The sequence below is a fragment of the Lipotes vexillifer genome, unplaced genomic scaffold (genome assembly GCF_000442215.2).
Source record: "Lipotes vexillifer unplaced genomic scaffold, Lipotes_vexillifer_v1.1 scaffold1350, whole genome shotgun sequence".
Classification (NCBI taxonomy): domain Eukaryota; kingdom Metazoa; phylum Chordata; class Mammalia; order Artiodactyla; family Lipotidae; genus Lipotes; species Lipotes vexillifer.
The window spans coordinates 499,305-511,731 of record NW_006799035.1 but is presented as its reverse complement, the minus strand read 5'-3'; the positions used below and the strand labels follow the sequence as shown (position 1 = coordinate 511,731).

The 12,427-nt window shown below is 32.9% G+C and overlaps 1 protein-coding gene across 4 annotated transcripts in view; it reads left to right on the top strand.

Moving 5' to 3' along the window:
- Window positions 1-12,427, top strand: part of COL11A1 (collagen type XI alpha 1 chain) — a 197,853-nt gene that overhangs the window by 144,069 nt on the left and 41,357 nt on the right. For all 4 annotated transcript variants that reach the window (XM_007471378.1, XM_007471380.1, XM_007471381.1 and 1 more), the window contains 6 exons: window positions 1-105; window positions 4,207-4,314; window positions 5,240-5,293; window positions 6,417-6,470; window positions 6,966-7,073; window positions 11,755-11,808. The exon at window positions 1-105 is cut by the window's left edge and continues 24 nt beyond it. In XM_007471378.1, the coding sequence (XP_007471440.1) occupies window positions 1-105; window positions 4,207-4,314; window positions 5,240-5,293; window positions 6,417-6,470; window positions 6,966-7,073; window positions 11,755-11,808 (483 nt within the window). The remainder of the gene's footprint in view (window positions 106-4,206; window positions 4,315-5,239; window positions 5,294-6,416; window positions 6,471-6,965; window positions 7,074-11,754; window positions 11,809-12,427) is intronic.

Sequence of the window (12,427 nt, the reverse complement as noted above, 5' to 3'; positions counted from 1 at the left end):
TCCCCAGGAGAACGTGGGTCAGCAGGAACAGCTGGCCCAATTGGTTTGCCAGGGCGACCAGGACCTCAGGGTCCTCCTGGTCCAGCTGGAGAGAAAGGTGCTCCTGTAAGTAATTTCAAGGAGGAATATATTATACTGTCATCCTGCACAGGTTATTACTTTTTATTCAAGGATATTAGCTCTTCATAATCCACTGCATTCTTTCTGCATATGTGCCTGGTATATAAACACACTTATTTTTATATTTATAATACAGAAAATTTCAAATTCATTAAATGAGATGACATTTTTCCACATTTTATGAAACCCTAATATCTGTGGGGGAGTTGGATATTATTAATGTGAAAGGCTTCTGAGTTTGTTCCTTTTGAAAGATAAAATTGGACTTCATTAAAACCACACTTTGCTGCTTTATATTAGAAAAGTGTTCACTTTTCACTCCTCTTGTAGTACAACTTAATTTCCAATCACTTGCACGGTCTGTAAGTGAAACGCATAGAAAGAGGCTGCATTTCTCGTGTGATTTGAGTTTTGATCTACAGTGAAAGAGGTGGAAAACATCTGGTCAATTATTTTATCTTATATTTATTTAATAATTATGGATATATTCTGTTCATTAGGTTTAAGTTTCATCATCAAGATTTCTCCCCTAATTTTGTTCCTGCTTTTCACTTAATCATATTAATTTTCTAAAACAACTAAAGCATTCTCTCATCCTCCAAGGTTAAAACACAAACTTGTTCAGTAAAAATATATAAAAATTGCTGATCATTGTATGCAAAAAATACGAGTTCAATACTTTTATGTATATGTAAGTTTTGACATATATTATCTAGTTTAAGCCTATAATCTTCAAAATACCTTTTAATCACTAAGGACCTAGTTTTAGCAAGTTGAGTGAGATTTAGCAAGTTACTTTCATTGTCCATTGGCATTACTGTTTGTGATCTTAAGTATTTCCAAATTAAAGTGACTGTTTTTCTATAATCTACTACCTTTTAGACACATTTAGAATATTAGAATAGGACCATATCACCTGTGGTTAGAATCTTTTGGTGACAGAGAAAGCATTTTTAATTGCTGAGAAGTTTTTAAAGCAATGTATTTCCAGCTTAGTAAATTTGTTGAAAATTTAGACATTATTTTCTGAGATGTTAAAAGACAACTATAAAAAATTGTTCTTTGGCTCCTTCTTACAATTTCTATAATTTCCAACCAATCTCAGACACTAAAGATTTGTCCATAAAACTTTTATAGTGTACTGTGCACTGGGAGGGGATAAAAAAGATATAGATTCAGGCCCTTTCATACAAGTTCATTCAGAAATTCAGGGCACCCGTATATTGGCACAACACAATGAAGAATGTATACAGAGAAAACAGATATGCATTGCTTTAGTATACCAATTGAGAATATACTTATTAGAGAAGCCAAGAATTCTCTGAAGATAATAAGTTGAAGGCTAGGTTTTAAATACCTTGATTTTATGAACAAAAAGTAAAATATTGAAACAAAGACAAGAATATGGAAAAGTATTGAAAATGATAATAAATTACTTTGGTGATATAGAGGAGAAATTATTGACAGAAGCCCTTTTCAGAGATAAGATTTGGCCCAGGCTTTGTTGGTGATTGGTGGTATTATGAGGAGGGAGGGAGAGGAGGATGTTCTGCCCACCCGTTCTCTGTTATTCCCACTACCAACAAAAACTCCAAGGTGTTCGTTCCACTGTTCTTTTATTTAACAAATAGTTATTGAGAGCAACTAAGTGCTGGACACAGTATTAGGTAGTACTTTTGAAGAAGTGATCTATCTAGGGATGGTAGCATCAAATGGTTATAGAAGGGTTGGGTGAAAATACCCATAGCCCTCCATGCAGAGGTTTAGTAAAAACTGATGGAGACGTTGGCTAAGATGTTAAGCAAAGTCTTTTACCTCTTCCTAAACCCAAATATAAATCTGATATAGTGGTATAGATTCCACACAGACCAGGATCAGAAGAAATAAACAGCAGGTGTTTCCTGGCTAGAGATTATGTGTACTGTAATGAAGGCAGTTCAGAATTAATCTGTCTTATTTACAGATACTCTCATATAAAAGGATTGATTTTTGGAGTTCAGTCTCTCAAGGAAATCCAAATTAAGGAGAAATATCTGAATCAGCTCATGTGTTCAAAATAGTGACATTCACTGTGAATAGCACAGCACATTTTATGAGTGGAGATAGTTTTGAGACATTGCAATATTTAATTTGAAGGAAATAAAAGGTCTCCAGTGTGACATCAGAGGTATGTGTTAAATGATAATTATGGCATAGTTTTGAAAAATACAATAAGATCGTATGAAACCCAATAAAGTAATAAACTTGTTAACTTTGTTTTATAGACATTTTGTTATTTTTGTTGTCATTAAGCAATTAACTAACTAGCCTTAAATGGCTACTCTGGGCCACAGGCCAGCGAGGTACAATGGAATACAAAATCAGACAGCTTCTGCCCTCACACAATTTACTGTCTGATGGGGCATTAGATAATAAGCAAAGAATCACTAAGTACTGTATAATTACAAACTCTGGCTAATGATATAAGGAAATGTACTGGCGTATGTCAGCTTATAACAGAGGGAACTAAGCTGGAATCAGAGCCTTTCCTTGGGTAGGACATTGATGATGGAATGTAAAAGATGAGGAGGAATTAACTAAGTGGAGGGTCCTCCTAGGGGCATTCCAGGCTAAGTGAACAACATGTGCTCAGGCCAAGTGACAGGAAGGGTATGGCATCAAGTTGAACTAAAAGACCTACATGGGTTGAAATATAGAGAGCAAGGGCAAGGGAGGCTAGATGCTGTTCCATAGGTAGTAGGAGCCAGGTAATGGTAGACCACACTAGCAGCTTGGTCTTTACCTTAGGAATGGTAAACAAGTAAATTGACTATAAAGAATGTTGGTAAGATGAATGTCTCTCTGATTGCAGCACAGAGGATAGCTTGGAAGTAAGAATAGATGTGAGATAAGAAGGAAACATTTCAATAGTTGAAGCCTGCTAGTATTTTGGGGTAAGATGTTAATGGTGGAGATAAAGAGAAGTAAATATATTCAAGAGATAAAACTTAGTCATTGTAAAGGGACAGGAGGTGGTGAGGGACAGAGGGGTGGGGAGCAGGATAATGTAAATGCAAGAACTAATGACATGGATTCCCAGCTTGTGTAATGGGAGAAAAGATAGAACCACCAACTGCAATCAGGAATAAATTTGTACAGAACTGATGAAGTCTTGACTTTTAGGAAATCACTTATTTAAGCTCTGAAAGGATTTTTTGCCATCTTTATAATCAAGCCTATACTTTTTTATTTATTTATTTATTTTTTATTTATTTTTTTTTTTAATTTTTTGCGGTACGCGGGCCTCTCACTGTTGTGGCGTCTCCCGTTGCGGAGCACAGGCTCCGGACGCGCAGGCTCAGCGGCCATGGCTCACGGGCCCAGCCGCTCCACAGCATGTGGGATCCTCCCGGACCAGGGCACGAACCCGTGTCCCCTGCATCGGCAGGTGGACTCTCAACCACTGCGTCACCAGGGAAGCCCTCAAGCCTATACTTTTTAAACTACACAATATAGTTAAATTTTAAAAAGAGGAAAATAATGTCAGTGTCAAAAAGTAAACAAAAATTTTTAAAAAGCTAACAGCCTTGTCATTTTGAATCAGTAAAAGCAGCAATGAAAGAAAATATCAAAATCTAGAAAAATTCATGAAACATTGTTAAAAAATAGAAAAAGTCTACCCATAAAGCATATTATAAAGTTGAGTATACAAGCAGCACAGAAAAAGAGTAAAGGGTCAATGAGTTTTCACAAACATTGAGCATCTGATTTATCAATATATAATGCTTGATTTGAAAATGTGATTGAAAGAAAAATTCCAAGTTGAGTCTTAATTATTTTTATGACCCATAACTTGAGATTCATAAATTGTTAACAGTGTTAGTATTCTTAGTCACAAAAGAATATAGAGATCTTTTGTGTTATTATTTGCTACTAGGAAATAGCAATATATTGGGAAAATATACTTTGGGGGAAAAATCAAAGCAATTTCCTTGTCAAATATGGAAGCCAGAGTATGACTGTTGTAGCTGTACTTAAAAATTGTAACAATAGCTAATTTATAGGTTTCTTATGGCAAAATAATGACCTGCTGGATTTTCAATGCAGGGAGAAAAAGGTCCCCAAGGCCCCGCAGGGAGAGATGGAGTACAAGGCCCTGTGGGTCTCCCAGGGCCTGCTGGGCCTGCTGGCTCCCCGGGAGAGGATGGAGACAAGGTGAGTGCTCTTTATTCATATTAGTGCGTCCTGTGAAAAATAAATTTTTTCTTAAGAATCCTGTATATAATCTCTTTTAAGATTAGATGTCAAATCTAAAGATATCTTCTCCAAAGTTTCAATACAGCTTCCTTGTGCTCAAAAGTTTTATTTTAGAGGTTGAGAATTATCGTTATCCCAGGAAATAGTATGTAGGATATAAACAAGACAAGAACAATGGTAGTGAGAAAAAATAACAGATGCCAAACTTACTTATCTATTTTTAAATATATGTTTCTGAAATAAATGTGAAATTAATTTAATTACTTGTATACATTTAGCTGTGGCGTCTTGGATATTGCAGAATTAAAATTTAAGAATGAGCTGCATACATATTTGATAATCCTATACTTCCCTATTTTTTACTAACTTGTAAGTAAAGATTCTAAGCTCTTGATTTTGAATGTATAGCTATGTTGTGTTTGAACTGAATATATTTTCTAATATTATTGTGAAATTTTATAACAAAATTTGTTAACCAGTGCTCTGATAATGTGCAACATTTTAGCAATTGGAAAACTAGGAGAAAAATAACTGATTTTTGATTAATGTGTAATTATATTTTTATATAAATTAAGGTATTTTCATTATTAGTTTATACTGGTAATATTTCAGACAAAATTGATTTTGTGAATTAAAAATCCAGCTGCAGTATTCCTCAAAGTCCAGTTGACTTTTGTTTGTCTATATATTAATCAATATTAGAAATCAATATTAGTCAATACTAGAAAGTGAGAAGCAGGCTTTTCCAATTTAAACTGTGACATTAAATGTTAGCACATAATTACATTAAAGTAAAATTTAATCATACAATGATAGTGATGACAATGCAATGGCAGGTATGGCATATTAGAGATAAACTTTAACTCAAATCTTTCAAATACAGGGTGAAATCGGTGAACCAGGACAAAAAGGCAGCAAGGGTGACAAAGGAGAAAATGTAAGTTTCCTACCTCTTATTGAGGGGGCATTATTCATTTAACTCCTTTTGGTGTTAACCGTGGATATTTTTTCATATTACTATTCCCTTACCTCTCCGAAGATTATAATATTACTACTATATTACCTCTGTGGGAACTATTCAGTTTGAGATTCAGTCAATTTTAATAAAACCTCTTTTCAAATTATGCGTTAAGAAATGCAATAATTCCAATCCTAAAAGCCACAGAATGAGACTAAATCATCAGCAATTTTACCCTCCATTGTTTTTGCACCATTAGTTCGAATACCATATGGCTTAAAGATAAATAATATCTTAAAGTTGTTATGAAAAGGATTTTTGACCTAGTGGAAACCTTACAGGGACTCAGGTACCCCAGTGGTCCCTGAACCACACACACCTCCAGAACCTATGCCTTAAGCACTCTTCCCACTGTGTGGCAGTTTTAAGAAAAAGAGCAATCCAATCCATTGACTCTTTAGTGTTTGAATCTTTTATAGTGCCTGATCAGTTATTTATGTTGGAAAAAAGGACAGTTAAGAAGTAATATTTATGTATGTAAGACTCATAAAGCTATTGAAATCTACTGCTCAAAATAAGGAGTTCCAGTATTATATATTATATACTTAATATATAATACTGAGTTTGCATGTGTTTACGTATAAAGAAAATTCTGAGGTTTCATATATCATTACTTTCCGTCATATAGAATTCCCCACATCTTATTTTTCATTTAGAAGATAGCATATGGATGCTTTTTTCATGTGCTCTTTCTGACACATACATATCTCATTAAAGAAATCCGGTATTTTGAAAGTTTTCAAGTGTGAAACTTCAACGTGATTTATATTAGCATAGAAATCCATTTTTAAATATCCACAACATTATAGTTGAGAATGCTTTCAATAACTGCCAATTTAAAATTGATTGCAAGTAGGCAAGTCTGAGTCTCAAGGAGTAAAATAAATAATGGTTGACTACACTGAATGCAAAAACCGTTTTTTTTCCCCCCCAAGAAATGTAGAGACGCTTAATAGATTTTGATCAACCAAATGCTCTGCACTACATAGCTCAGGCTCCTCTGGCTTCAGTTTCAAAATTACAGATTTTTATCTCACCACAGGGTCCTCCTGGTCCCCCAGGTCTTCAAGGTCCAGTTGGTGCCCCTGGAATTGCTGTAAGTATTCCTCTTTGTTCAGCAAATCTAAAGCCTTACCGTTCTCTGATCAGATTTATGAACTGTCACATAACCAGTCTATTTCATGTGATAATAAGTTTGTATGCTTAACATTAAATCGTTTAAATTATCTAATGTAGCTAACCAAGCTGATCTTTATAAACAAAAAACACTGTGACTTCATTTGAAGATAGATAATAACCAGTTGAGAAGTACTTCGTAGACAATTTTGAACATTATTTTCCCTTTTTAAATAGCTTTTACTTCATTTGATATACGTGAGAAAATCAAAATCAGTCATATTTCATAATCAAATAATGTAAGCAAAACTAACAATGGTATATTTGCAGTGGATAATGGAAATGTAACTTACTTTGTACTTGGTTACTTATAAATAGACTGTCTTTGATTAAATTAGAAATGGCTACATTTTTATGACTCGTAGCAGAATCATGATTCTTCCAGTTTGTGATCATTTTTATTGGTCTTTTCTAGGGAGGTGATGGTGAGCCAGGTCCCAGAGGTCAGCAGGGGATGTTTGGACAAAAAGGTGATGAAGGTGCCAGAGGTTTCCCAGGACCTCCGGGTCCCATAGGTCTTCAGGTGAGTTGCACACCCTTGTCATTCCCACTTACTTTTCACACCAGGTTTTCTGGAAGTTGTAAAACAAAACAGCTTTCCTTCTTTCTATCTGGGAACTAGGGTACAAAGTTTAAGTATAATGACTATTTTACTTAAATGTGTATCTGAACTTTAACTGCTTTTAATCAATTATTATTAATTTTTATGAAGCTGCATCAGCCCTGGTTTCTGTTTCTGGAGTTTATTTAGCCCCACCATAGGTATAACACCCTTTTTCTTCATCCTCATTGTATTTGGAAAATGAATGACAGCCTTCTTTAAGTGTGACAGTTAGAAGCAAGATGTTAGAAGTGTTCTTTCACACATCTCACAGCAAGAAAATTAGTACTCCAGATGGCTAGCAAAAACTAAAAGACTTTTGATAAATAACAAACTGTCAATCGCAACTATTGACAGAAATGGCCCAAAAGAAATGTTAAACAATAATAGGTAAAATAAACAAATTAACAGTAAATTGGTCATTTAAAATAACTTCTTAAATTTAGAATTATAATTTGTATTTTATGAAACACTTTCAGGGGAGGAAATATTAAATTGTAAAACATTGTAGGCTAAAAAATTTTCATTCAAATATGGCTTACAACTGGGTTCTTAGGCAAAACATTGCATAGTAGACATCTGTTCTGAGTTGTTTTTCCACTCTTCCATGTGAGGTTAACTGCTTCCTACAAACTTTGGAAACATTTGACTTTCTTCTCCCACTTGCTTATTCAATACCTACCCAGTGATCCTCTGAAAGATTATAAAATTTTGTTTTAAATGCTATTTGGGTTCCATGTGAATATTAGTTATGCCACATTAGCAATTTTAGAAATGATTAAATTAAATCGTCTAGTTCATTGTACTCAAAATTTTGTGAAGTTGTGGAAAAGTAAGTAAAAGTTGAATTTGTACAAATTTAATTTTTACCTCTATTTTCATAAGTAAAGTCATAGAATATTAGTTTTTAATATTAACTAGCTTATATATATAATTGTACAAATTATATTGTAAAAATATAATTATATTATCATAACAATTATTGTTAAAACATTCAATGGTTGTCTACCAGTGAACATGATGTTATAATTTTCTACTTTTTTTAATGCCAAAATAATTATTTTTCAACTTGGAAAATGTTAAAACTTCATTTCATATTTGTGTTTAGCCCTTTTATACTTGTTAGACAATAATAAATAAGCAATCCTGAGTAGTATATATCAGTATATATGAGAAGTGTACATATTTGAAAACAACAAGGCATTAAAAATTAGATTGCCAGTGGATATATTACCACTCATTTTCTGCTTTTTCAGTTAACTGATTATTCTGAACCAAAAGGTTGTAATTTAGAAATTTAGTTATCATGATTAAAAAAGATGCCTTGTAGCTTATATTTACAACATATTAACATAAAACATAAAAAAATCTTCATTTCCTCAGAGTAAGAAATGTCCTCTTTGATGAGGATGACTCAAAAATCAGTTCCCTGAAAAATTGATTACATTTTTCCCACAGCTACCTCAGGAATCTGAAAAGATGCTAATGTAATTAACATGTTCACAACCACATTTGCATACTTTAATTGAGTCTTCATGGCAGAATAGATATAAGCAATTATAATAGACAGAAATAATAATAATCTAATATTCTGTTTAAATGACTTGATTTTTCATTTCTATGTTTACTATTTGCCTGCATATGGAGGAGACATATAGAATGAGAGTTCTTGGCCTGAATTCATTTTTTTATTTCATCACTTATGTAGTAAATGATTTTAAATTGACAGACCTTAAAACAGAGTCCCTCCATGCATAAATTGCTCCCTAGGAAAGAGGTAGAACATGTGAAAACTGATTAAAACTGGAGTGCAATTTTGCACGTTTAGTTCCTGCAACAAGAGAATTTGACTCATTATGTTTCTATTAATTTTAATAATAAGAACATTCTGTCTTAACTCAAACTATAATCAAACTTCATAAAAAAATAAATATTTTTCTATTGGAAGGTTTCTATTGAACTAATATTAGGAATAATCATATGTGCAAATAAAAGATGGAAATGCAGACTGGGCTTGTTATAGAAGTAAAAGACGACTATGAGCGAATATTTATATACCATTCAATTTGGGGATCCCAAATCAGATGCGCTCTGTACTAAAAGTGGTGGAAACCTGTACAGAAGATAAGGAATGTGATTGTTAATTTATACAGTGTTTATAAGAACTTAATTATGTTTAAGCTGTAATGCTTACTACCTAAGAAAATGGACTTAAACTGAAATGTTTATTTCATCTGTGTTAAAAATCTACTTGTCTGTTAAGAATTTGAGTTCCTGTACTCCATCAATGAATTAGAATCTTAGGTTGTAGATCTTGGAATCTAAAATTTTAGGGATCTCTTTCAAATAATTTTTAAGCAGGCTAACACTACCTGACTCTTTCCTCCCAGGAAACTTACTAGGAACTTCTCTAGTAATTCTAGAAGCTAGCATCAGATGATGATAACTGTTTGGGAAGTACATATGATAAGCCATTTTCCTAGACATCTGACTGATATATGAGAACAAATAAATGACATTCTGGTATATGTTTTTCATTATAAATCAGTAATTAATATTTCCTCTAAAAATGAATATATGGAACATTAAAAAATGTTTATAAATATACTCGGTAAAGTACCCTCTCTCCAAACTGAGAGTCATGTGGAATTAGTAGGTCACGAAAACAATGTACTGGGTTATTACCAGCATTAAAAAATGAAATATAACAGGATAAGGTAAAATAAAATAAAAATATCAAAGTTCATCATCTATCCATTCAAGGTAAGTATTACTTTTTGAAACTTATGTTTCAACTATTTCACATGTGCATGTTTACTAGGTAATAAGTAAAGTATATTTATTAGTGTGGGTTTTGGTCAAATACTTTGTAGCCACTGTGTGTAGGACCGAGTCAATAACTTTACTAAAATACCAGTAGAAATGTAGAGCTTATGTAGTGTGTATTTTTTATTTCTTAAATAGATTATATCTGAAATACTATTGTAAAAACGTTTAAATATGTATAAAATGTATGATTTATATACATAATGATAAACCCAAAAACATTTTAAAAATTAAAACAATCCATAATTCTACCATATTAAAACCTATTACCACTTTTACTATTTCTGTTCAATAGTCATCATACCTATTTTAATACATATTTCACAGTTAAATTTATAGTATACATTCATTTATATTTGTATTTAATACTTATCATAAACATTATTCATATTTAGAATATTAGTATCATAATTATAGTCTTATTCCATTAGTTTATACAACCAAATTTATTTAACTATATTTTCTTATGATTAAACATCTGGAATAATTGAGAATTTTAACTATCATAGCTAGTGTTACAAGAAACATCTTATTGCATGTAGCATTTCCTGTTGATTTATTTTCTTAGAATTCATTCATTCATCATAAATTCAACATTTTATTAAAATCTCAGTTTTTCCCTGGCCTTCTGCTTATTGTTAGAGATAAAAAATTGACACCTGAGGGCTTCCCTGGTGGTGCAGTGGTTGAGAGTCCGCCTGCCGATGCAGGGCACACGGGTTCGTGCCGCGGACCGGGAAGATCCCACATGCCGCGGAGCGGCTGGGCGCGTGAGCCATGGCCGCTGACCCTGCGCGTCCGGAGCCTGTGCTCCACAACGGGAGAGGCCAGAACAGTGAGAGGCCCGCGTACCGCAAAAAACAAAACAAACAAAAAAAACAACAACAACAACAACAAAATTGACACCTGAAAGAGCACTGCCCAGTGAGGTTAAGTATGTAAACAGCTGGTATAATTGTGTTTTTAAGTGTACATTCAAATATGTACAAAGTATCATTGTGATATGAAAGAGGAAATATAAACAGCTCCGCATGGGGGAACTAGTTAGGAAGAGCAAGAGGAAGTAAAATAATTTTTCCATAAAGACGGGGCCAGGTGAAATTTGTGTGCAGCTGCTCTGAGTTTATTCAGTAGCACAAAACCTCTCCTAAAGCACTTACACTGCAAATGAATGTAAAGGAAATGGATTGAGAGAATAAAGGAAGTGTAATATCTGATGGCCTATGAGTTTTTAAGATTCAGAAGTGGAATTAACAGATTAAAAGTTCAGAAGATATTTGTAACCCTGGATATATATTGGATGGAATATTTATTTTTGAAAGAGTTTTGACTATACCTAACTATAAAATCCTCCCCTGGATAAGGTGTTCTAAAATAATTTGGGAAACTCCCCTGGATAAGGTGTTCTAAAATAATTTGGGACAAGATTTTTCCAAAAAAGTTTTACAATGGTAGTTCCATATACTATTCATAAAAGATGGAGAAAATGATTTAGTATTCATAAATTCCCAGACCAAATAATGTGCTTAGTTCATGTAACTGAAATCAAACAGTATATTAGGCAAAGCATAAATTTTATTAGTGAATGTAGATATAAGATTCCATCATATATAGTCAATATTTGCATTATAAGTATTTTGACAAATGATCGTTTGGCTCAATTTCCATGTTCTTATTTAACTTATATCTGATTTTTAATTCTATATTAGAAATTAGCCAAATATATATTTTTTAAATACATGAATGACTTTTATTATTTTCTACTATATTTTCTTAGGGTCTGCCAGGCCCACCTGGTGAAAAAGGTGAAAATGGGGACGTTGGTCCCATGGTAAGTTTCTGTTTTAGAATTGATGTATGCTGTGAATTTCTACATTACTAACATCTTTCTTAAGGTTCATTAGTATGAACAAAGTAGCCCTAAAGGCTATGATTTTTCAGATTGATGCCTCCCTGATTCTCACCCAAACTTGCATCTGCCGCTATTGAAGTCTCCCCCCACAGTCTTGACTAATTCTCTATCTTTTCTCTTTCTCACTTTGGAGTAGTGTTTTATACATATATGGTATTCTTTGGTTGATGTATTGTTATATATTTTTTATTTCTATGTGTATTTATTGTTGAAGTGTATATAAACTGCCACACTTCAGTTATTTATTAGTCTTTAACTCTGGACTTTGATGTGAAATAGGTAAATAATAGATAATAGTTACCCAGGATTTAGATAATTAGCAAATGTTGACACAGTATTAAAAATTAATTGTACTTTGAAACAAATTCTTAATTTAATAAGGAATTCTGTCTTAGAATGCTATAACATAAAAATTTGCATTTATTGATTCTGGCTTTCTCCTCTAAGTTTAAGTCTAATAATTCAACTAAAAACTTGAAATACATATATTTGCTGATTAAGGACTACCTTGGTTAAGGAAACAATTAGAGGTCATTGA